At 46.2% G+C, this 25,942-nt stretch overlaps 1 protein-coding gene across 2 annotated transcripts; it reads left to right on the top strand.

The window, feature by feature from the left end:
* The first annotated feature begins 225 nt into the window (after positions 1–225).
* On the top strand, positions 226–25,942 carry smarcal1 (SWI/SNF related, matrix associated, actin dependent regulator of chromatin, subfamily a-like 1). Of its 2 annotated transcripts, none has more exons than XM_036959527.2 (16): positions 226–856; positions 979–1,552; positions 1,724–1,774; positions 1,956–2,210; positions 3,913–3,963; positions 5,030–5,213; positions 7,104–7,254; positions 8,385–8,612; positions 8,839–8,979; positions 14,077–14,301; positions 14,470–14,534; positions 14,623–14,725; positions 15,861–16,043; positions 23,350–23,450; positions 23,585–23,681; positions 25,571–25,942. In XM_036959527.2, exons 1-16 carry the CDS (start codon positions 518–520, stop codon positions 25,754–25,756), a joined length of 2,934 nt encoding a protein of 977 aa, XP_036815422.2. In that variant the 5' UTR covers positions 226–517; the 3' UTR covers positions 25,757–25,942. The 2 variants fall into 2 exon arrangements, with proteins under 2 accessions (XP_036815422.2, XP_036815423.2); XM_036959528.2 differs by having other exon boundaries at positions 233–856; positions 14,473–14,534.

Here is a 25,942-nt window from a genome sequence, read left to right as displayed (position 1 = left end):
CTATAACCAGTCACTACCATTACTATAACCATTACTACTGTAGACACAACCACTACTATACCAGTCACTATATTTATATATAGTATCACTGCACATATTCCTGTTTCTTATTGTAAAACTAATGGTATTTAAAGAATAAAAAAAACATTTAAAAAAAGTATTGAAACAATAAAATAACATTTTTTTTTTAAGTATTGAAAGAATTAAAAAACTTTGAACTTAAAAGAAAAGCGCCGAACATTTGCCCTACGTCACTTCCTCCGCAGGAGTTCCAAACAAGAAACTGCTCAATATACTTACGAAGAACTTCTGCTTTTGTTGTTTTAGCGTAGGTCGTTAGCGAAAATATGTCGTATTTAGATCTAGCTAGATAACTCTGCTACTTGTTTATTCATATTTCGCTTACGGATATGGGCTGTGATCTTTTCCGACTTGTTAGCAAGCTAACGATAGCTCGCTAGCTACAACCTATCTTGCCAACAAATAAGCAGGCAATATAGCGAGCTAATAATTAACCATGTCTAGCTCTTTAACGGCAGAGCAGCAGCAGAAGATAGAGGAGAACAGACGGAGAGCTTTAGCGATTAGAGCACAGAAACAGGCTGCTCAGTCTAACAACCAGACGCCCATATCAGGGCTCAACAACCCTGCCAGTGCTCCTCAGCAATGCATTAACACTCACTCTGGTCCACCTTCTAACTCAACTCCCCGACCAGGACTAACTCATCATCCACCTAATACTGTGCTTCAGAATTATGTTCCACGGGGTCAAGACAGGAGACCTGACCAGTTGTTTTCTAGCCCAAGGGACAAGTCTGGACAGAATTCACTATTCACCAATACTGCCACTAAACAGGTGAGGAGTGATACCTTGACGTTTTGTACAGTTATATTTGTGTTTGGTTTGTCTGTTGGCAATGATTTTAGTTTCTAATGTACTGTTATAATGTACTGTTGTTTTTGTCCTTGTCTCCTCAGATTAAAGTAATAGACCCACTACCTCTCCCAAAGGGACAACATTCATTGAAAGGGTTAGATGTGTCTACAGGAGGAAGCCCCTCAGTGTTCAAAGCACTTCAGCCAAAGACAACAGGTGGCCCATCTTCCTTTTCTGGAAGTTCCACTGGTACTGGTAGTTCATATGGAGCCAAGTCATCATCATCAGGCCAGAACGTCTCCTCTGTGTTCAAACCTCCACAGCCGAATAAAGCAGTGTTACCTGGTCCGTATCCTACTTCTACAAGTGCAACTGGCAGTTTCTCTGTTTCTAAACCTCATCCAAAGACCTCTTCTTCTGGGCTGTCTTCCCATTCTGGATGTGCCATTGGTAGTTTCTATAAGCAAGGAAGCAAACATGGAGCCACATCACCATCTGTCCAGAGTGCTGCTCCCTCCAGCGGTACTGATGTTAGTAACTCTCTACCTGGGAAGAGCCCTGCCGTCACAGTCAGAGGGAAATGTGTCTCTCACTCAGAGGAGCGGTTCAGAGTGGAAGTCGGTTACCATGCTGAGCTGATTGCTGTGTTCAAAAACATCCCTTCTCGGAACTATGGTGAGTTTTAATGGATGTATTTAAATTCATCCTGGTGATTTGTCCGGTTGAAAGGTTGAATTACAGCCCTATATAGAGCAATAACTAATATTTATTTTCTATTCTATACCCTTAGTAAACAAGTGTACGTAATCTATGTGCTGTTGTTGTTTATCTTGTATCTCCCAACAGACCCTGCTACCAAGATGTGGAACTTCAGCCTTGAGGACTATCGTCAGCTGAGTATGAGATAGGCCTACACACATCATATACTTTAAGAAGATAATCACATGTATTGGTCAAGTGAAGATGTATTGTCCAAATAGACACTCTCTTCCCTATAGGGCTCCAAAGTAGTGCACTGTATACGGAATAGAGTGCCATTTGGGACCTTCTAAGAAGGCCCATGTATTTCCTGTTGTAGTGGAGGAGTCCGGCTCCATCTCCTGTATATGTCTGAAACCTCTGGTGGGGGGTATTGACGTGGCGCCGGCGTCTAGCCGGTCCCGTGACACTGCTGCGCTTGGGGCCCTGCTGAAGCTGTGTAGTGGCTGGCAGAGACCAGGGGCCACCGTACAGGGCCACGCCACCCTGGTGTCACGATCACGCTTCGAGGTCGACGTTGGGTACCATGTTGACGTCATCGCTGCTTTCAAACAGATGCCTTCCAAGAACTATGGTAAGTGAAACCTGTTTAGGGCTGTTGCGGTGACAGTATTACCACCACACCGGCAGTCATGGCCGCAGTCAAATTCCACGTGACCATTCAGACATGGTAATATTCTCTTATGCACTCTGGACATGTGTTGGTAGTAGACTTACCCAAGTCGCTAATGACCATGAGGTCACTAATGGCCTGGTATTCAGGGCTCTATTGTCCCTCCATCGGGTCCTAATGGCCTGGTACTCAGGGCTCTGTTGTCCCTCCATCAGGTCACCAACGGCCTGGTACTCAGGGGTCTCTTGTCCCTCCATCAGGTCCTAATGGTCTGGTACTCAGGGGTCTGTTGTCCCCCCATCAGGTCCTAATGGCCTGGTACTCCGGGCTCTATTGTCCCTCCATCAGGTCCTAATGGCCTGGTACTCCGGGCTCTATTGTCCCTCCATCAGGTCCTAATGGCCTGGTACTCAGGGTTCTATTGTCCCTCCATCAGGTCCTAATGGCCTGGTACTCCGGGCTCTATTGTCCCTCCATCAGGTCCTAATGGCCTGGTACTCAGGGTTCTATTGTCCCTCCATCAGGTCCTAATGGCCTGGTACTCCAGGCTCTATTGTCCCTCCATCAGGTCCTAATGGCCTGGTACTCAGGGTTCTATTGTCCCTCCATCAGGTCCTAATGGCCTGGTACTCCGGGCTCTATTGTCCCTCCATCAGGTCCTAATGGCCTGGTACTCCGGGCTCTATTGTCCCTCCATCAGGTCCTAATGGCCTGGTACTCAGGGTTCTATTGTCCCTCCATCAGGTCCTAATGGCCTGGTACTCCGGGCTCTATTGTCCCTCCATCAGGTCCTAATGGCCTGGTACTCAGGGTTCTATTGTCCCTCCATCAGGTCCTAATGGCCTGGTACTCAGGGTTCTATTGTTCCTCCATCAGGTCCTAATGGCCTGGTACTCAGGGCTCTATTGTCTACCACATATTTTGCACGGCAGAATTTTTTATATTTTTTGGGGTACCTACAGGGCCTTCAGAAAGTATTCAGACCCCTTGACTTTTTCCACATTTTGTTGGGTTACAGCTAGAGGTCAACCGATTATAATTTTTCAATGCTGATACGATTTATCGGAGAACCCAAAAAAAGCCGATACCGATTTATCGGCCAGTTTTTATTTGTGTATGTGTATATGTAATAATGAATTACAACAATACTGTATGAGCACTTTTTTTATTTTAACTTATTATAATACATAGAATTTATTTAACGAACTGAGGTTTTCAAATGGTCAACAGCCTGTAGTCGCATCATGCAGCCTGTATGTTTTGATTTCTAAGGTTTGTATCATTCACATCTAAATCTACCTACTTTTACGCTCAATATGTACACTCGCTCTGGAATGGGAAAAATATCATTTATTTCATTCAGCTAAGTTCAATTATATTATTCTTACAATAATATAAAATAATGGTACGAGACTTATAAGCATATCTGGTCTGCTAAATGAACTAGCCCATGGCGCATAAGAGCTGTTAAACATATTTATGTTATTAACGATCAATGACCGTGAGACTGGAATTTGCATGACAATAACCGGCTGACAATTTCATGACAGCAACAGTTCGTTAATTTTCCTATTTTCAAGCGTTTTATTTAATTTTCATATATTCATCAGTATCATGTTTTAGATAGTGCTGTGTGATATTATATATTCTCTCTTTTGTTAAGATATGAAGACAAGAAAGTGGAATTTCTTGCTTGAGGATTATAAAAGACTTAGTAAGTATTATCCTGTTGTGGTCATTGCTTTGACACTTCATGGTCATGTATCCGCTAGCCTTCTCTGCTGAATTGTCTGCGACTCTGCATTCTATAGTCAGTGAGTGTTCTGTGTTCTATATTCATGAATGTTCTGTGTTCTATATTCATGAATGTTCTGTGTTCTATAGTCAGTGAGTGTTCTGTGTTCTATATTCATGAATGTTCTGTGTTCTACATTATGTGTTCTATATTCATGAATGTTCTGTGTTCTACATTCTGTGTTCTATATTCATGAATGTTCTGTGTTCTACATTCTGTGTTCTATATTCTGTGTTCTACATTCTGTGTTCTATATTCATGAGTGTTCTGTGTTCTACATTCTGTGTTCTACATTCTGTGTTCTATATTCATGAGTGTTCTGTGTTCTACATTCTGTGTTCTACATTCGGTAAATACATTCGTAAAGTATTCAGACCCCTTGACTTTTTCCGAAAATGTCTTGTTCTAAAATTCATTAAATACATGTTTTCCTCATCAATCTCCACCCACTACCCCATAATGACGACGAGAAAAACTTTTTTTTTTTTAAATGTTTGCAAATGTATAAAAAAACAGATACCTTATTTACATAAGTCACCAGATCCTTTGCTATGAGACTTGAAATTGAGCTCAGGTGCATTCTGTTTCCATTGATCATCCTGAATGTTTCTACAACTTGATTGGTGTCCACCTGTGGTAAATTCAATTGATTGGATATGATTTAGGTTTTTCTGTTTTTTAGTATTAATACATTTGCAAATTTCAACATCTGTTTTGCGTTGTCATTATGGGGTGTTGTGTGTAGATTGAGGGATATTATTTATTTAATCCATTTTAGAATAAGGCTGTGACGTAACAAAATGTGGAAGAAGTCAAGGAGGCTGAGTACTTTCCAAAGGCCCTGTATATTCAGTGAATGGTGTGTGTTTTGTATTCAGTGAATGGGGTGTGTTTTGAATTCAGCGAATGGGGTGTGTTCTGTATTCAGTGAATGTTCTGTGTGTTCTGTATTCAGTGTGACTCTGTTCCCTGTCCTACTTCCCAGTGGATGCTCTCAGTGCCATTCCATCAGTAGAGATTGAGCCTCTCCCTAGGGGTGTGATCCAGGTGTTCTCTGCCCTGTTTGAAGGCAGCCAGACATGGCCATCAGAGGTTCCTGAAGCTGACCTGTCTTCCATTGACCCCTCATTGACACGTCGTCTCATGCCCTTCCAGAGAGACGGTGTCAAGTAGGTGTTAGTCTCACTGTTATCATGACCATACAACTCAAATCAGAAATAGAGAGCAACAGTAAATAACAATAGTGGGGCTATATATAGGGGGTACCGGTGTAGAGTCGATGTGCGGGGGCACCGGTGTCGAGGTAATTGAGGTAATATGTACATGTAGGTAGAGTTATTAAAATGCATAGATAATAACAGTAGCAGCAGCGTACTGGGTTGTATTCATTAGGGCACACCATAGCAAAAATGTTTAGCAACGGAAAGGGGAAATCAGTGTTTCATATGGGACATTTCCAATATTTCCCCCTTCGTTTTGTGCCTAATGTATACAAATCTTATGTATCTGGTTCTTATATAGTTTCATATTGTGATAATCAGTCTGTTTGTTTGTATGACACCTTGATTGTCTTCTTCTCCAGACAACGTTTGTTTTGTTCCCAAGATGGTTCTTGATTAATGGTCTGTTTGTATGTACAGTTGAAGTACGTACACTTAGGTTGGAGTCATTAAAACTCGTTTTTCAACCACTCCACAAATATCTTGTTAACAAACTATAGTTTTGGCAAGTCGGTTAGGACATCTACTTTGTGCATGACACAAGTAATTTTTCCAACAATTGTTTACAGACAAATTATTTCACTTATAATTCACTAAATCACAATTCCAGTGGGTTGACTGTGCCTTTAAACAGCTTGGAAAATTCCAGAAAAGGATGTCATGGTTTTAGGAGCTTCTGATTGGCTAATTGACATCATCTGAGTCAATTGGAGGTGTACCTGTGGATGTATTTCTACCTTCAAACTCAGTGCCTATTTGCTTGACATCATGGGAAAATCAAAATAAATCAAACTAGACCTCATAAAAACAGATGAAGACCCTCACAAGTCTGGTTCATCCTTTGTTGCAATTTCCAAACACCTGAAGGTACCACGGTCAACTGTACAAACAATAGAACTTAAGTATAAACACCATGGGACCACGCAGCCGTCATACCGCTCAGGAAGGAGATGCGTTCTGCCTTCTAGACATGAACGTACTTTGGTGTGAAAAGTGCAAATCAATCCCAGAACAACAGCAAAGGACTTTGTGAAGATTCTGGAGGAAACGGGTACAAAAGTCTATATCCACAGTAAAATGAGTCCTATATCGACATAACCTGAAAGGCCGCTCAGCAAGGAAGAAATCACTGCTCCAAAACCGACATATAAAAGCCAGACCGTACTTTTTGGAGAAATGTCCTCTGATCTGATGAAACAAAAATAGAACAGTTTGGCCATAATGACCATTGTTAAGTTTGGAGGAAAATGGTTGAGGATTGCAAGCCGAAGAACACCATCCCAACCGTGAAGCACGGGGATGGCAGCATTATGTTGTGGGGGTGGCAGCATCATGTTGTGGGGGTGGCAGCATCATGTTGTGGGGGTGGCAGCATCATGTTGTGGGGGTGGCAGCATCATGTTGTGGGGGTGGCAGCATCATGTTGTGGGGGTGGCAGCATCATGTTGTGGGGGTGGCAGCATCATGTTGTGGGGGGTGCTTTGCTGCAGGAGGGACTGGTGCACTTGACAAAGTAAATGGCATCATGAGGGAGGAACATTTATGAGGATATATTGAAGCAACATCTCAAGTCAAACAATTTAAAGGCAATGTTACCAAATACATTGGGAATGTGATGAAAGAAATTAAAGCTGAAATAAATCATTCTCTCTACTATTATTCTGACATTTCACATTCTTAAAATAAAGTGGTGATCCTAACTGACCTAAAACAGGGAATTTTAACTAAGATTAAATGTGAGGAATTGTGAAAAACTGAGTTTAAATGTATTAGGCTAAGGTGTATGTAAACTTCCCGACTTTGACTGTAGTTGTATTAAACCCTGGTTGTCTCCTCCAGCTTTGCGGTGTCCAAAGATGGCCGCCTCCTCCTGGCTGATGACATGGGACTGGGGAAGACAGTTCAGGCCATTTGCATAGCTGCCTACTACAGGAAAGAGTGGCCTTTATTAGTGGTGGCCCCTTCTTCTGTCAAATTCACCTGGGCTGAGGTACAATCACATCTATTATTATCTATAGACCTTGGCATTTCTTATTAGCTATAGGCCTAGACTATGACATTTATTAAAATTATAAATTGCGTTTTTTCTCAGTGTTCAATAATAGTCATGGAGTGGTACGTTATCGAGGAATACAAAGTTAGTGTTGTTTTTCCCCTGATGGTTCTTCATTAATCGGTTCTGTTCTTTCTGTTTAGATAGACACCGTGTCAGTCATGTCCAGGGGTATGCTGTTCTTTACACATTAGTGTTAGTGGAATCTGGAGGTGATTCGAGTAAAGAGGACTAAGTGGATTGGTATTGGCAAAGTGTTTTGTTTCTAAGCACTGTAATCCCTACTAGTCCTGTAGCTCCATTAGGTCATTTCTTTTAAAGAAGAAACCAAGAACCATTTTCTTTGTCTGGCGAGCACCCAGTAAATGAAACAGTACATTATGTGGACATGGAACACCCAGAGGCTGTAAATGATTGTGTTCTGTTTATTACTGTATTGATTAGAGTTTTGTCTTGTGAATTATTTGTTTGCAATGCAAGGAAAGTTGGTCTCCATCAGTCCTTTGTCCTATTCATCCACTCTGACTGCATGTCCTATGTGTCACCGTGTCCTATGGGTCTCTCTGGTTTCTTGTTATTCCTCGTGGTTCTGGTGTGTTCTGTTCCGTCAGGGTGTCTGTTAGTGGTTTTAAAATATATCCTTGAAGTGTAGAGGATGTTGTCAAACTGGAGCAGGGGGCTCTAGTTCTCATTTTAATTGGCCCATCAGGTTTGCAGTCAAAGAGGAAGGTCTAGTCTTGGGCATGCCAGAAATGTCCAGATTTTGCTCTTGTTAACTCGACTGTTCCTCTCAGATGTGCTCTAGAATGTGTAGGACTCTTGTTAACTCGACTGTTCCTCTCAGACGTGCTCTAGAATGTGTAGGACTCTTGTTAACTCGACTGTTCCTCTCAGACGTGCTCTAGAATGTGTAGGACTCTTGTTAACTCGACTGTTCCTCCCAGACGTGCTCTAGAATGTGTAGGACTGGAGCAGTAACTGTAGTCAGTGACAGTTTGCTCAGCATCCAGTGACCACAGTTGTCAACTCTACAGTATGCCATTGTTCACATCTCCCCTCCTCTCTAGGCCTTCAGGCAGTGGCTGCCCTCCGTGCAGCCTGACAGTATCAATGTGATTGTCAAGGGGAAAGACAACCTGAGGGGTGGTCTGGTCAACATCATCAGCTATGATCTACTGAGCAGGATGGACAAGCAGCAGGCTGCTAACCCCTTCAATGTCCTCATAATGGATGAGTCCCACTTTCTGAAGAACATGAAGACTGCCCGCTTTAAGGCTGCCTTGCCACTGCTCAAGGTGTGGATGATTCTCTTTTACTCTCAGGATCCTTGGTATTTAGGCTACAATTTATATATTCTATGTAACAATTTAACAAAGGTAATAGTGAAGTTTTCATTTGATCTCTTAAGACTGTTGGGTTGGACTGTGTTCTTATTAGTGTGTTGTCACTGTTTTCAGGTAGCTAAGACTGTGATTAGTTAGATAGTGTTGTCTTCAGTTTCTACTATGTTCTCAATCTCAGGAAGCTAAGCGTGTGATCCTGCTGTCGGGGACTCCTGCCATGTCCAGACCCTCAGAGCTCTACAGTCAGATCCTGGCTGTCAAGCCCTCCCTGTTCCCCCACTTCCGTGACTTTGGGACCAGGTATTGCAATGCCCGACAGGTAAGTTTAGCCTACAGTACAGTATCCTAGACCCGCCTGTTGCTCTACAGTATCCTAGACCCGCCTGTTGCTCTACAGTATCCTAGACCCGCCTGTTGCTCTACAGTATCCTAGACCCGCCTGTTGCTCTACAGTATCTTAGACCCGCCTGTTGCTCTACAGTATCCTAGACCCGCCTGTTGCTCTACAGTATCCTAGACCCGCCTGTTGCTCTACAGTATCCTAGACCCGCCTGTTGCTCTACAGTATCCTAGACCCGCCTGCTGCTCTACAGTATCCTAGACCCGCCTGTTGCTCTACAGTATCCTAGACCCGCCTGCTGCTCTACAGTATCCTAGACCCGCCTGTTGCTCTACAGTATCCTAGACCCGCCTGTTGCTCTACTATAAGTTCAGCCTACACTTGACTCCCCTCAGGTCCCCAGGGGTTTATATGTGCAGATATTTGTGGGATTAGAATAGATCCAGTTCACGATGAATTCAACCAGGGCTGTTTAGTCGATAGGCCATTGGTCAACCTAGATTTATTTTAGTCGAGCAGTAGCAAAAAATAATAATTTCATGGTGTACAAGACACCTGTCTGATTGGCTCCTGTCTGAGTGGACTGATCCATTGTGGAGGCCGTGGGGATGGAACATTCCATCACTAAGACGTGTGCTACTGAAGTTATATATGGTTGTATTTCATAAGAACAACGCTGCAACACTAATACAAATAATATAAATTTATAACAAATACGCTTTCACCGGCGCTGAGGTCGCTGTCCGTGGTTCTGAAACATCAGTGCGCTGTTGAATTGGTGCCTTTTCCTAGACCCTGTTGCTATGTGCACAATAGCAAAGCTAACCAGCATATTGGTGTTGAGAACAATGTGGCGGAGGCAGCAGCAGAGTGAGGAGAAGAGAAAACAGCCCTTAATGAGGTCTATAATCAATACATACAGTATCTACAGCAGTGGTCACCAACCAGCCGATCTCCAAGGCATTCGTGGGCGATCTCCAAGGCATTTGTGGTCGATCTCCAAGGCATTCGTGGTCGATCTCCAAGGCATTCGTGGGCGATCTCCAAGGCATTCGTGGGCGATCTCCAAGGCATTCGTGGGCGATCTCCAAGGCATTCGTGGGCGATCTCCAAGGCATTCGTGGGCGATCTCCAAGGCATTCGTGGGCGATCTCCAAGGCATTCGTGGGCGATCTCCAAGGCATTCGTGGGCGATCTCCAAGGCATTCGTGGGCGATCTCCAAGGCATTCGTGGGCGATCTCCAAGGCATTCGTGGGCGATCTCCAAGGCATTCGTGGGCGATCTCCAAGGCATTCGTGGGCGATCTCCAAGGCATTCGTGGGCGATCTCCAAGGCATTCGTGGGCGATCTCCAAGGCATACCTGGTCAATCTTGATTCAACTTGATTCAGCAGCCCTAGTGTCGTTGGCGGCAGGTGCGCTTGATTCAGCAGCCCTAGTGTCGTTGGCGGTAGGTGCGCTTGATTCAGCAGCCCTAGTGTCGTTGGCGGTAGGTGCGCTTGATTCAGCAGCCCTAGTGCCGTTGGCGGTAGGTGCGCTTGATTCAGCAGCCCTAGCGCCGGGAAGGCAAAGTTTTCAAATTTTGGCCAATCGGATAGCTCAGATCACGGCGTCTGCACATAGTGATTCCTATGTTATTGATGTAAAGAATATTTATGGTCCGAGGTGGGTAATGAGGAGCAACCAGACGCTGCACTTGACACATTTATGAAATTGCTTATTCCTGTTACTAATAAACATGCACCCATTAAGAAAATGACTGTAAAAACTGTTAAATCCCCATGGATTGATGAAAATTGAAAATGTTGATGGTTGAGAGGGATGAGGCAAAAGGAATGGCAAATAAGTCTGGCGGCACAACCAATTGGCAAACGTATTGCAAACTGAGAAATCATGTGAAACAAAGATAAATGACAAAGAATGATAGTTAAAAACTCTGGAGCATCTTAAATAAAATTCTGGGAAAAAAGGCAAACTCAGCTCCATCATTCATTGAATCAGATGGCTCATTCATCACAAAACACACTGATATTGCCAAATACTTTAATGATTTATTTTCATTGGCAAGATTAGCAAATTTAGGCATAACATGCCAGCAACAAATGCTGACACTACACATCAAGTATATCTCATCAAATTATGAAAGGCAAGCATTGTAATTTTAAATTCCGTAAAGTTATCTGACAACTTGGATGGAAAATTACTGAGAATAATAGCAGACTATATTGCCACTCCTATTTGCCATATCTTCAATTTAAGCCTACTAGAGAGTGTGTGGCCCTCAGAACTGGAGGGAAGCTAAAGTCATTCCGCTGCCTAAGAATAGCAAAGCCCCCTTCACTGGCTCAATTTCACAATGAAGAAATTGACAGACTTTCAGCATGCTTATAGAGAAGGACATTCAACAAGCACAGCACTTACACAAATAACTTATGATTGGCTGAGAGAAATTGATGATAAAAAGATTGGGGGGGCTATTTTGTTAAATGCGGCTTTTGACATTATCAATCATAGTCTGCTGCTGGAACAACATGTGTGTCATGGCTTTACACCCCCAGCTACATGGTGGATAAAGAGTTAACTGTCTAACAGAACACAGAGGGTGTTCTTTAATGGAAGCCTCTCCAACATAATCCAGGTAGAATCAGGAATTCCCCAGGGCAGCTGTCTAGGCCCCTTACTTTTTTCAATCTATACTAACGACATGCCACTGGCTTTGAGTAAATTGTGTCTATGTATGCGGATGACTCAACACTATACACGTCAGCTACTGCAGCGACTGAAATGACTGCAACACAACCTCTCTGGCCAAAAGCCAGAGAAAATGCAGAGCGCCTAATTCAAATAAATTCCTATAAAAATCTAACTTTCGTGAAATCACACATGTAAGATACCAAATTAAAGCTACACGTGTTGTGAATCCAGTCAACATGTCAGATTTCAAAAAGGAAATCGGCGAAAGCAAACAATGCTATTATCTGAGGATAGCACCAAATTAAACAAGAGAGAACATTTCAACCCTGCAGGCGCGACACAAAACACAGAAATAAAAATATAACTCATCCCTTACCTTTGACAAAACTTCTTCTGTTGGCACTCCAATTTGTCCCATAAACATCACAAATGGTCCTTTTGTTCGATTAATTCCGTCGTTATATCTCCAAAATGCCCATTATTTGGCGCGTTTGATCCAGAAAAACACCGGTTCCAACTTGCGCAACGTGACGACAAAATATCTCTCAAGTTACCTGTAAACTTTGCCAAAACATTTCAAACTACTTTTGTAATACAACTTTAGGTATTTTTTAAAGTAAATTATCGATAAAATTGAAGACGGGATGATCTGTGTTCATTACAGGAAGACAACAAACTCAAACATGCTTTCTGGTCTTGCGTCTCTATCAAACAGTACACATGAAGTGACACTTTTTCAAGATGGCCGTACTTCTTCATTACACAAAGGAATAACCTCAACCAATTTCTAAAGACTGGTGACATCCAGCGGTAGGAACTGCAAGCAAGTCCCTTAGAAATCTGGAATCCCAATGAAACCTCATTGAAAAGAGGGTGATCTCAAAAAAAAAAAGAAAAATCTGAATGGTTTGTCCTCTGGGTTTCGCCTGCTACATAAGTTCTGTTATAGTCACAGACATGATTCAAACAGTTTTAGAAACTTCAGAGTGTTTCTAGCTACTAAGCTACTAATAATATGCATATCTTCTGGGGATGAGTAGCAGGCAGTTGAAATTGGGCATGCTTTTCATCCAAAATTCCAAATGCTGCCCCCTATCCTAGAGAAGTTAACAAAAAACTGCAGTTAGTTTCAGAATGGGTGGCAAGGAATAAGTTAGCCCTAAATATTTCTAAAACTAAAAGCATTGTATTTGGGACAAAACATTCACTAAACCTCAACTAAATATTGTAATAAATAATAATGTGGAAATTGAACAAGTTGAGGTGACTAAACTGCTTAGAGTAACACTAGATTGTAAACTGTCAAAAAATATTGAAACAGCAGTAGCTAGGATGGGGGAAAAGTCTGTCCACAATAAAGCCCTGCTCTGCACTGTAAACAAGGCCGGTCCTACAGGCCCTAGTTTTGTCACACCTGGACTACTATTCAGTCGTCTGGTCAGGTGCCACAAAAAGGGACTCAGGAAATTTGCAATTGGCTCAGAACAGGGCAGCACGGCTGGCCCTTAGATGTACACAGAGAGCTAATATTAATAATATGCATGTCAATCTCTCTTGGCTCAAAGTGGAGGAGAGATTGACTTCATCACTACTTGTATTTATGAGAGGTATTGAATGTTGAATGTTGAATGCACCGAGCTGTCTGTCTAAACTACTAGCACACAGCTCAGAACCCCATACATACCCCACAAGACATGCCTCAAGAGGTCTCTTCACAGTCCCCAAGTCCAGAACAGACTCTGGGAGGAACACAGTACTACATAGAGCCATGACTACATGGAACTCTATTCCACATCAGGTAACTGATGCAGCAGTAGAATCAGATTTAAAAAAACATACAAATGCACCTTATGGAACAGTGGGGACTGTGAAGCAACACAAACATAGACACGTACTCCGTAACATACGCACTATACACACATGTACACATGGATTTAGTACTGTATATATGTGGTAGTGGGGGAGTAGGGGCCTGAGGACACACTGAATGTATTGTAATGTTTTTAAAATTGTAGAAACTGCCTTAATTTGGCTGGCCCCAGGAAGAGTAGAGTGGGCATCCATAATAAATACAGTCAATTGCAGTCGGACTCCCTCTAGTCATTTGTGTGTCTTCATTATTTTGTCAGTTTGCTTCTGTGCATCAGACAAGCTCAGTGCATATAGTTGATTAAACCACACAGGATGTGTCAATATATGGAAAAATACCTACCAATCGATTGGTCGAAAGAACCGACGACTCTTGGTCGACCAAGATTTATTTTAGTTGGGTAAATCCCTAAATTCATTGGAAACCATAGGACTTTTTGTTCTCCTGCTAGCTGGCGTGGGGTTGGGACTACTCTGGCTCCAGTAACCTAGGACTTGTTGTTCTCCTGCTAGCTGCCGTGGGGTTGGGACTACTCTGGCTCCAGTAACCTAGGAGAACTGAAGCTGATGTTAGAGGAGAGTCTAATGCTACGCCGTCTCAAGTCAGAGGTTCTCTCTCAGCTTCCTGCCAAGCAACGCAAGGTTGTCACGGTGACCACAGACGGTATCAACACCCGCACCAAGGCAGCTCTGTCTGCCGCAGCCAAGGATCTGGCCAAGGGACAACACAACAACAACGTGAGTTCAGGGGAAGAGAGATTATTAATAAAAACGATACTCTTACAGCTAATTTTGACGCTAGATGAGGCGTGTTTCTAGAGAGCATTCCATTGTTAACGTTCATCTAGTTTCACCTTGTCTTGTTAAACACATTCGTCTCCTGTTGGGTTTTTTGTTCTGTTCCAGAAGATGAAGGAGGCTCTTCTGGTGTTCTTTAACCACACTGCTGAGGCCAAGATTAAAGCCATCATGTGAGTTGAAAGTGTTTACCCCACATTGAGAGTACACTGCTGAGAGCATGCTGTTTTAAACCAGTTCTGTTTTGTTTTTGTTGCTCAGGGAGTACATCATGGACATGCTAGAGTGCGGAAGAGAGAAGTTCCTGGTGTTTGCTCATCACAAGCTGGTCCTGGACTTTATCACCAAGGAGTTGGGAGAGAAGGTGAGGAGAACAGGATGTCTGCTAAACAGACTTAAAGTTTATCCACACAAGATAAAGACTTTGGTTTAGATGACTCACTTTTCTAGTGCATATTGACATCCGTACATATTTATGCCTTATGCCATGAATCTCCTGGAAACTGGGTGCCTAATGGCACGAGGGGTTTTAATTTATCTTTAGGTGGATTACTGGCTTTTCTTCTAAATGTTTAAAACATGAACAAAAATAGCATAAATAGGAAAGTATACCCGTTTCAGTTGAGGACTAGGATGTTTACAGCTGTGCCATACACATTGAAAAATAGCTGGAAAGAGATTTTTGAAACAACGTGAGATTCAAGACTTCAAGATTTTCAGCTAAAATTATTGTACAGAATTCTTGCCACCAACAAAATGTTGAATATTTGGGGCATACGGTCATCGCAGCTCTGCAGATTTTGTTGTGAGGATACAGAATCAAGACCATTTATTTTGGTATTGCCCTCAGGTAGCCTGTTTCTGGTCTCAGGTTCAGGAATGGCTGAAAATGCACAGCATTGATCTAAAATTGACCCTAGAAATAGTACTGTTAGGACATCTGGAGAGACCGGGTCAGTCAATTACTAATATACTAATACTCTTTAGTAACTCTGTAGATTCTGTAGATTCTGTAGAATCTGTAGATTGAAATTGTATGTTAAACATCACAGCAAAGTTAAAAGAAAACAAACCATTGAAAGTTATTTACATTGTTTTCTTTTGTCTTTCTTTTTTTTCTCTTTTGTTGGTTGTTGGTGCATTGTGGGATGTGGAATTGGGTGTGGGGAATGGAGGGAGAGGTTATTTTTTGGGGAGGGGGGGGGGTTCAAGGATGGTTGAGAGGTAGCTCTTGGAGAACTGTGATGGGGGGGGGGGGGTCTTGGAGGGCCGGTGGCTGATTCAGCCCCCCGTTTTTGACCTTGTGGGAGATCTGTCGAAGTGCCCTTGAGCAGGGAGCTTGACCCTGGCCTGTCCTGTGGGTCGCTCTGGATGGAAGTCTGTTAGATGACTGAATGTAAATGTTGAGCGGCTTCACTGCTGGTAGACTGTATATTTTATTATTCAATAAAGATGAAACATGACTGTCTTGTGTGTTTCTGTTGTTCATGTTATTTCAGGGTATCGACTACATCCGTATAGACGGCTCCACCCCGTCGTCAGAGCGGCAGCAACTGTGTGACCGGTTCCAGTTCACTGACAAGAGCTGTGTAGCGGTGCTCTCTATCACTGCAGCGAACATGGGCATCACCCTGCACTCTGCTGCTTTGGTGGTGTTTGCTGAGCTATTCTGGAACCCTGGGGTAAGGACCTGTCTAACCTCTAACCCCGGGGTAAGGACCTGTCTAACCTCTAACCCCGGGGTAAGGACCTGTCTAACCTCTAACCCCGGGGTAAGGACCTGTCTAACCTCTAACCCCGGGGTAAGGACCTGTCTAACCTCTAACCCCGGGGTAAGGACCTGTCTAACCTCTAACCCCGGGGTAATGACCTGTCTAACCTCTAACCCCGGGGTAATGGCCTGTCTAACCTCTAACCCCGGGGTAAGGACCTGTCTAACCTCTAACCCTGGGGTAAGGACCTGTCTAACCTCTAACCCCGGGGTAAGGACCTGTCTAACCTCTAACCCCGGGGTAAGGACCTGTCTAACCTCTAACCCCGGGGTAAGGACCTGTCTAACCTCTAACCCCGGGGTAAGGACCTGTCTAACCTCTAACCCCGGGGTAAGGACCTGTCTAACCTCTAACCCCGGGGTAAGGACCTGTCTAACCTCTAACCCCGGGGTAAGGACCTGTCTAACCTCTAACCCCGGGGTAATGACCTGTCTAACCTCTAACCCCGGGGTAAGGACCTGTCTAACCTCTAACCCTGGGGTAAGGACCTGTCTAACCTCTAACCCTGGGGTAAGGACCTGTCTAACCTCTAACCCCGGGGTAATGACCTGTCTAACCTCTAACCCCGGGGTAATGGCCTGTCTAACCTCTAACCCTGGGGTAAGGACCTGTCTAACCTCTAACCCTGGGGTAAGGACCTGTCTAACCTCTAACCCCGGGGTAATGGCCTGTCTAACCTCTAACCCTGGGGTAAGGACCTGTCTAACCTCTAACCCCGGGGTAATGGCCTGTCTAACCTCTAACCCTGGGGTAAGGACCTGTCTAACCTCTAACCCTGGGGTAAGGACCTGTCTAACCTCTAACCCCGGGGTAATGACCTGTCTAACCTCTAACCCCGGGGTAATGGCCTGTCTAACCTCTAACCCTGGGGTAAGGACCTGTCTAACCTCTAACCCCGGGGTAATGGCCTGTCTAACCTCTAACCCCGGGGTAATGGCCTGTCTAACCTCTAACCCTGGGGTAAGGACCTGTCTAACCTCTAACCCCGGGGTAAGGACCTGTCTAACCTCTAACCCTGGGGTAAGGACCTGTCTAACCTCTAACCCCGGGGTAATGGCCTGTCTAACCTCTAACCCCGGGGTAATGGCCTGTCTAACCTCTAACCCTGGGGTAAGGACCTGTCTAACCTCTAACCCTGGGGTAAGGACCTGTCTAACCTCTAACCCCGGGGTAATGGCCTGTCTAACCTCTAACCCTGGGGTAAGGACCTGTCTAACCTCTAACCCTGGGGTAAGGACCTGTCTAACCTCTAACCCCGGGGTAATGGCCTGTCTAACCTCTAACCCTGGGGTAATGGCCTGTCTAACCTCTAACCCTGGGGTAAGGACCTGTCTAACCTCTAACCCTGGGGTAAGGACCTGTCTAACCTCTAACCCCGGGGTAATGACCTGTCTAACCTCTAACCCCGGGGTAATGGCCTGTCTAACCTCTAACCCCGGGGTAAGGACCTGTCTAACCTCTAACCCCGGGGTAATGGCCTGTCTAACCTCTAACCCCGGGGTAATGGCCTGTCTAACCTCTAACCCTGGGGTAAGGACCTGTCTAACCTCTAACCCCGGGGTAAGGACCTGTCTAACCTCTAACCCCGGGGTAAGGACCTGTCTAACCTCTAACCCCGGGGTAATGGCCTGTCTAACCTCTAACCCTGGGGTAAGGACCTGTCTAACCTCTAACCCCGGGGTAAGGACCTGTCTAACCTCTAACCCCGGGGTAATGACCTGTCTAACCTCTAACCCCGGGGTAATGGCCTGTCTAACCTCTAACCCCGGGGTAATGGCCTGTCTAACCTCTAACCCCGGGGTAATGGCCTGTCTAACCTCTAACCCTGGGGTAAGGACCTGTCTAACCTCTAACCCTGAGGTAAGGACCTGTCTAACCTCTAACCCCGGGGTAATGACCTGTCTAACCTCTAACCCCGGGGTAATGGCCTGTCTAACCTCTAACCCTGGGGTAAGGACCTGTCTAACCTCTAACCCCGGGGTTATGGCCTGTCTAACCTCTAACCCCGGGGTAATGGCCTGTCTAACCTCTAACCCTGGGGTAAGGACCTGTCTAACCTCTAACCCCGGGGTAAGGACCTGTCTAACCTCTAACCCTGGGGTAAGGACCTGTCTAACCTCTAACCCCGGGGTAATGGCCTGTCTAACCTCTAACCCTGGGGTAAGGACCTGTCTAACCTCTAACCCCGGGGTAAGGACCTGTCTAACCTCTAACCCCGGGGTAAGGACCTGTCTAACCTCTAACCCCGGGGTAAGGACCTGTCTAACCTCTAACCCCGGGGTAATGACCTGTCTAACCTCTAACCCCGGGGTAATGGCCTGTCTAACCTCTAACCCCGGGGTAAGGACCTGTCTAACCTCTAACCCTGGGGTAAGGACCTGTCTAACCTCTAACCCCGGGGTAAGGACCTGTCTAACCTCTAACCCCGGGGTAAGGACCTGTCTAACCTCTAACCCCGGGGTAAGGACCTGTCTAACCTCTAACCCCGGGTTAATGGCCTGTCTAACCTCTAACCCCGGGGTAATGGCCTGTCTAACCTCTAACCCTGGGGTAAGGACCTGTCTAACCTCTAACCCCGGGGTAATGACCTGTCTAACCTCTAACCCCGGGGTAATGGCCTGTCTAACCTCTAACCCCGGGGTAATGGCCTGTCTAACCTCTAACCCCGGGGTAATGGCCTGTCTAACCTCTAACCCTGGGGTAAGGACCTGTCTAACCTCTAACCCCGGGGTAATGACCTGTTTAACCTCTAACCCCGGGGTAATGGCCTGTCTAACCTCTAACCCTGGGGTAATGACCTGTCTAACCTCTAACCCCGGGGTAATGGCCTGTCTAACCTCTAACCCTGGGGTAAGGACCTGTCTAACCTCTAACCCCGGGGTAATGGCCTGTCTAACCTCTAACCCTGGGGTAAGGACCTGTCTAACCTCTAACCCTGGGGTAAGGACCTGTCTAACCTCTAACCCCGGGGTAATGACCTGTCTAACCTCTAACCCCGGGGTAATGGCCTGTCTAACCTCTAACCCTGGGGTAAGGGCCTGTCTAACCTCTAACCCCGGGGTAATGGCCTGTCTAACCTCTAACCCCGGGGTAATGGCCTGTCTAACCTCTAACCCTGGGGTAAGGACCTGTCTAACCTCTAACCCCGGGGTAAGGACCTGTCTAACCTCTAACCCCGGGGTAAGGACCTGTCTAACCTCTAACCCCGGGGTAATGGCCTGTCTAACCTCTAACCCTGGGGTAAGGACCTGTCTAACCTCTAACCCCGGGGTAATGGCCTGTCTAACCTCTAACCCTGGGGTAAGGACCTGTCTAACCTCTAACCCCGGGGTAATGGCCTGTCTAACCTCTAACCCTGGGGTAATGACCTGTCTAACCTCTAACCCCGGGGTAATGGCCTGTCTAACCTCTAACCCTGGGGTAAGGACCTGTCTAACCTCTAACCCCGGGGTAATGGCCTGTCTAACCTCTAACCCTGGGGTAAGGACCTGTCTAACCTCTAACCCCGGGGTAAGGACCTGTCTAACCTCTAACCCCGGGGTAAGGACCTGTCTAACCTCTAACCCCGGGGTAATGACCTGTCTAACCTCTAACCCCGGGGTAATGGCCTGTCTAACCTCTAACCCCGGGGTAAGGACCTGTCTAACCTCTAACCCTGGGGTAAGGACCTGTCTAACCTCTAACCCCGGGGTAATGGCCTGTCTAACCTCTAACCCTGGGGTAAGGACCTGTCTAACCTCTAACCCTGGGGTAAGGACCTGTCTAACCTCTAACCCCGGGGTAATGGCCTGTCTAACCTCTAACCCTGGGGTAAGGACCTGTCTAACCTCTAACCCCGGGGTAATGGCCTGTCTAACCTCTAACCCTGGGGTAAGGACCTGTCTAACCTCTAACCCTGGGGTAAGGACCTGTCTAACCTCTAACCCCGGGGTAATGACCTGTCTAACCTCTAACCCCGGGGTAATGGCCTGTCTAACCTCTAACCCTGGGGTAAGGACCTGTCTAACCTCTAACCCCGGGGTAATGGCCTGTCTAACCTCTAACCCCGGGGTAATGGCCTGTCTAACCTCTAACCCTGGGGTAAGGACCTGTCTAACCTCTAACCCCGGGGTAAGGACCTGTCTAACCTCTAACCCTGGGGTAAGGACCTGTCTAACCTCTAACCCCGGGGTAATGGCCTGTCTAACCTCTAACCCCGGGGTAATGGCCTGTCTAACCTCTAACCCTGGGGTAAGGACCTGTCTAACCTCTAACCCTGGGGTAAGGACCTGTCTAACCTCTAACCCCGGGGTAATGGCCTGTCTAACCTCTAACCCTGGGGTAAGGACCTGTCTAACCTCTAACCCTGGGGTAAGGACCTGTCTAACCTCTAACCCCGGGGTAATGGCCTGTCTAACCTCTAACCCTGGGGTAATGGCCTGTCTAACCTCTAACCCTGGGGTAAGGACCTGTCTAACCTCTAACCCTGGGGTAAGGACCTGTCTAACCTCTAACCCCGGGGTAATGACCTGTCTAACCTCTAACCCCGGGGTAATGGCCTGTCTAACCTCTAACCCTGGGGTAAGGACCTGTCTAACCTCTAACCCCGGGGTAATGGCCTGTCTAACCTCTAACCCCGGGGTAATGGCCTGTCTAACCTCTAACCCTGGGGTAAGGACCTGTCTAACCTCTAACCCCGGGGTAAGGACCTGTCTAACCTCTAACCCTGGGGTAAGGACCTGTCTAACCTCTAACCCCGGGGTAATGGCCTGTCTAACCTCTAACCCTGGGGTAAGGACCTGTCTAACCTCTAACCCCGGGGTAAGGACCTGTCTAACCTCTAACCCCGGGGTAATGACCTGTCTAACCTCTAACCCCGGGGTAATGGCCTGTCTAACCTCTAACCCCGGGGTAATGGCCTGTCTAACCTCTAACCCCGGGGTAATGGCCTGTCTAACCTCTAACCCTGGGGTAAGGACCTGTCTAACCTCTAACCCTGAGGTAAGGACCTGTCTAACCTCTAACCCCGGGGTAATGACCTGTCTAACCTCTAACCCCGGGGTAATGGCCTGTCTAACCTCTAACCCTGGGGTAAGGACCTGTCTAACCTCTAACCCCGGGGTTATGGCCTGTCTAACCTCTAACCCCGGGGTAATGGCCTGTCTAACCTCTAACCCTGGGGTAAGGACCTGTCTAACCTCTAACCCCGGGGTAAGGACCTGTCTAACCTCTAACCCTGGGGTAAGGACCTGTCTAACCTCTAACCCCGGGGTAATGGCCTGTCTAACCTCTAACCCTGGGGTAAGGACCTGTCTAACCTCTAACCCCGGGGTAAGGACCTGTCTAACCTCTAACCCCGGGGTAAGGACCTGTCTAACCTCTAACCCCGGGGTAAGGACCTGTCTAACCTCTAACCCCGGGGTAATGACCTGTCTAACCTCTAACCCCGGGGTAATGGCCTGTCTAACCTCTAACCCCGGGGTAAGGACCTGTCTAACCTCTAACCCTGGGGTAAGGACCTGTCTAACCTCTAACCCCGGGGTAAGGACCTGTCTAACCTCTAACCCCGGGGTAAGGACCTGTCTAACCTCTAACCCCGGGGTAAGGACCTGTCTAACCTCTAACCCCGGGTTAATGGCCTGTCTAACCTCTAACCCCGGGGTAATGGCCTGTCTAACCTCTAACCCTGGGGTAAGGACCTGTCTAACCTCTAACCCCGGGGTAATGACCTGTCTAACCTCTAACCCCGGGGTAATGGCCTGTCTAACCTCTAACCCCGGGGTAATGGCCTGTCTAACCTCTAACCCCGGGGTAATGGCCTGTCTAACCTCTAACCCTGGGGTAAGGACCTGTCTAACCTCTAACCCCGGGGTAATGACCTGTCTAACCTCTAACCCCGGGGTAATGGCCTGTCTAACCTCTAACCCTGGGGTAATGACCTGTCTAACCTCTAACCCCGGGGTAATGGCCTGTCTAACCTCTAACCCTGGGGTAAGGACCTGTCTAACCTCTAACCCCGGGGTAATGGCCTGTCTAACCTCTAACCCTGGGGTAAGGACCTGTCTAACCTCTAACCCTGGGGTAAGGACCTGTCTAACCTCTAACCCCGGGGTAATGACCTGTCTAACCTCTAACCCCGGGGTAATGGCCTGTCTAACCTCTAACCCTGGGGTAAGGGCCTGTCTAACCTCTAACCCCGGGGTAATGGCCTGTCTAACCTCTAACCCCGGGGTAATGGCCTGTCTAACCTCTAACCCTGGGGTAAGGACCTGTCTAACCTCTAACCCCGGGGTAAGGACCTGTCTAACCTCTAACCCCGGGGTAAGGACCTGTCTAACCTCTAACCCCGGGGTAATGGCCTGTCTAACCTCTAACCCTGGGGTAAGGACCTGTCTAACCTCTAACCCCGGGGTAATGGCCTGTCTAACCTCTAACCCTGGGGTAAGGACCTGTCTAACCTCTAACCCCGGGGTAATGGCCTGTCTAACCTCTAACCCTGGGGTAATGACCTGTCTAACCTCTAACCCCGGGGTAATGGCCTGTCTAACCTCTAACCCTGGGGTAAGGACCTGTCTAACCTCTAACCCCGGGGTAATGGCCTGTCTAACCTCTAACCCTGGGGTAAGGACCTGTCTAACCTCTAACCCCGGGGTAAGGACCTGTCTAACCTCTAACCCCGGGGTAATGGCCTGTCTAACCTCTAACCCTGGGGTAAGGTCTTGACCAACCGTTTAACCCCCTAGAGTCGGCCTTTGCGGAAATCTAATTAGCATAATATGAAATTCCCCTTCAAAATCGGTCAGTTTACGATGGTTGTCTGCGTCTCAATCAACTGCATCCGCTATGTAACACTTCCTGTGGTGAAACAACAGACTGCATCCGCTATGTAACACTTCCTGTGGTGAAACAACCAACGTGTTAGTGAGAGTCTCACCTTTCCACAGAGGGGTCATATTAGTGTGTAGCCCAAACTGTTGGGACCCTACAGACAGAAGTTGGCAGATCGGCTGTTCTTAGTAGTCTTAGGGTAATGACCTGTCTAACCCCGGCTCTGGGGGAAGGTTCCTGACCTCTAACTCCTTACCCAGTGGTTTCACCAAACAGAGTGTCAGGGTCTTGGTTGACAGAAAAGTTGTGAATACTAGTGAAATCTACAGCATGCTACAGCTGCTCTGTGTTCATATATCCTCCTGTACTGTCTACCATCCTTCTAATGATGCCCTCTGGAATCTATCAGATATTGATCCAGGCTGAGGACAGAGTGCATCGTATCGGTCAGACCAGCAACGTGGACATTCACTACCTGGTCGCCAAGGGAACCGCAGATGACTACCTGTGGTACGCCGGCTCCTCCTCTTTAATCAGTCTGAACTAACCTCTATACTCTACTATCTATTCGGTTGATAGTTCTGAAGGAACCATTTGACCAAATGGGACAATAAAGATATTGATTGATTTTTGTATCTCTGTAGGCCCATGATCCAGGAGAAGATGCATGTTCTGGAGAAGGTGGGGCTATCAGAATCCAACCTGTCAGAGAAGGCAGAGTCTGCCAGCTTCCACTCCAAGGTGAGGGGCACTGTTGGTGTTTGGTACACAGATGGGCTACACACGTCAGTCCACAGATGGGCTACACACGTCAGTCCACAGATGGGCTACACACGTCAGTCCACAGATGGGCTACACACGTCAGTCCACAGATGGGCTACTCTAGTCATGGAATAGTCAGGTTGGCTGCTGACCTATCAGGCTCCTACACTACATCACTGGCATGGTTTAGGACCTCTCAACCCCTCAGAGGACAAAGTAAACACCAATAAACCTTCAACCAATGGTGAATAATTTCTATTGGTCTCTTCCAAGATGACAATGCCCCCCATCAACAGGGGACAAGGTGCTTTTTGGCACATTTGAGTCAATTATTTTGGTTGAGATGGGTCCCATTTATGTCTGAGGAAAACCAAGCACTGCATTATGAACCTCAAACCAACGGTCCAGCACGGTAGTGGTAGTGTGATGGTTTGGGGAGGCTTTGCTGCCTCAGGACCTGGACGACTTGCCTTAATAGAAGGAACCATGGAATTCTGCTCTGTATCAGAGAATTCTACAGGAGAATGTCAGGCCATCTGTTTATTTGCTGAAGCACAGCTGGGTCATTCAGCAAGACAATGATCCAAAACACACAATCAAGTCTACATGAAAATGGTTAAAAAGCAACACATTTGAAGTTTTGGAATGGCCTTGTCAAAGTTCAGATCTAATCCCAATAGAGATGTTGTGGCAGGACTTGAAATGACCAGTTCATGCTGGAAAACCCACACATGTTGCTGAAGTAGTTCTGCATGGAAGAGCCAAACCACAGTGATGTGAGAGACGGTCAACAACTACAGGAAGTGTTTGCATTCTATTATTAGACGTACTGGTGCCCTGGTTGAGAACCCCCAGACGTACTGGTGCCCTGGTTGAGAACCACTTATATAGAGAATAGGGTGCCATTTGAGAGGCATACAAAGTGTTTGTGTGTGTGTGTGTGTGTGTTATGAAGTGTGTGTGTTATGAAGTGTGTGTGTGTGTGTGTGTTATGAAGTGTGTGTGTGTGTGTTATGAAGTGTGTGTGTGTGTTATGAAGTGTGTGTGTGTTATGAAGTGTGTGTGTGTGTGTTATGAAGTGTGTGTGTGTGTGTTATGAAGTGTGTGTGTGTGTTATGAAGTGTGTGTGTGTGTGTTATGGAGTGTGTGTGTGTGTGTGTGTTATGAAGTGTGTGTGTTATGAAGTGTGTGTGTGTGTGTGTGTGTGTTATGAAGTGTGTGTGTTATGAAGTGTGTGTGTGTGTTATGAAGTGTGTGTGTGTGTTATGAAGTGTGTGTGTGTGTGTGTGTGTGTGTGTGTGTGTGTTATGAAGTCTGTGTGTTATGAAGTGTGCGTGTGTTATGAAGTGTGTGTGTGTGTTATGAAGTGTGTGTGTGTGTGTGTTATGAAGTGTGTGTGTGTTATGAAGTGTGTGTGTGTGTTATGAAGTGTGTGTGTGTGTTATGAAGTGTGTGTGTGTGTGTGTTATGAAGTGTGTGTGTGTGTGTGTGTGTGTTATGAAGTGTGTGTGTGTGTGGGTGTGTGTTATGAAGTGTGTGCGTGATATGAAGTGTGTGTGTGTTATGAAGTGTGTGTGTGTGTGTGTTATGAAGTGTGTGTGTGTGTTATGAAGTGTGTGTGTGTGTGTGTGTGTGTTATGAAGTGTGTGTGTTATGAAGTGTGTGTGTGTGTTATGAAGTGTGTGTGTGTGTGTGTGTGTGAGTGTGTGTTATGAAGTGTGTGTGTTATGAAGTGTGTGTGTTATGAAGTGTGTGTGTGTGTGTGTTATGAAGTGTTTCTGTGTGTTATGAAGTGTGTGTGTGTGTGTGTGTTATGAAGTGTGTGTGTGTATGTGTTATGAAGTGTGTGAATGTGTTATGTATTTCAGGACTCCCAGCAGAGGAGGATCACAGAGATGTTCCAGAAGTCGTTCACTGAGGGGGAGGATGATATGGATGAAGCCCTCCTATTGGAGGCTGTGGGGGCCTGGGATGACCCTAGCAACCAACCAGGAAGTGGTGTAGAAGAGAGCCCCAGCAAAAAGAGACGCATAGAGGACTACTTTGGCAGATAATTCCTGGAGGAAATCAAGTGACGTCCCATATATACCTATGGTCTACTATCATAATGAAACAAATTATCATGAGTAGTGTACTTTGTTGGATCAGCTGTTTCTGGGTATTATTTTTCATCTTTGTAAATATTGCTCTCAACAAACTTTTTCTTTGCAACCAAAGAAAATAAATGGAATTTTTGGAAA

This window comes from Oncorhynchus mykiss, chromosome 22 (assembly GCF_057628025.1).
Source record: "Oncorhynchus mykiss isolate SJ-2025 chromosome 22, ASM5762802v1, whole genome shotgun sequence".
Taxonomy (NCBI): domain Eukaryota; kingdom Metazoa; phylum Chordata; class Actinopteri; order Salmoniformes; family Salmonidae; genus Oncorhynchus; species Oncorhynchus mykiss.
Note: the sequence above shows the minus strand (reverse complement) of the source record. Positions and strands in the feature narration are given on the sequence as shown.

Bases quoted from the DNA above. Each gene is read 5' to 3' on its own strand.
- smarcal1 (XM_036959527.2), top strand. From the start codon at position 518: ATGTCTAGCTCTTTAACGGCAGAGCAGCAGCAGAAGATAGAGGAGAAC. The intron at 857-978 runs GTGAGGAGTGAT...TTGTCTCCTCAG, and splicing joins CCAATACTGCCACTAAACAG to ATTAAAGTAATAGACCCACT. The intron at 14,535-14,622 runs GTGAGTTGAAAG...TTTGTTGCTCAG, and splicing joins GCCAAGATTAAAGCCATCAT to GGAGTACATCATGGACATGC.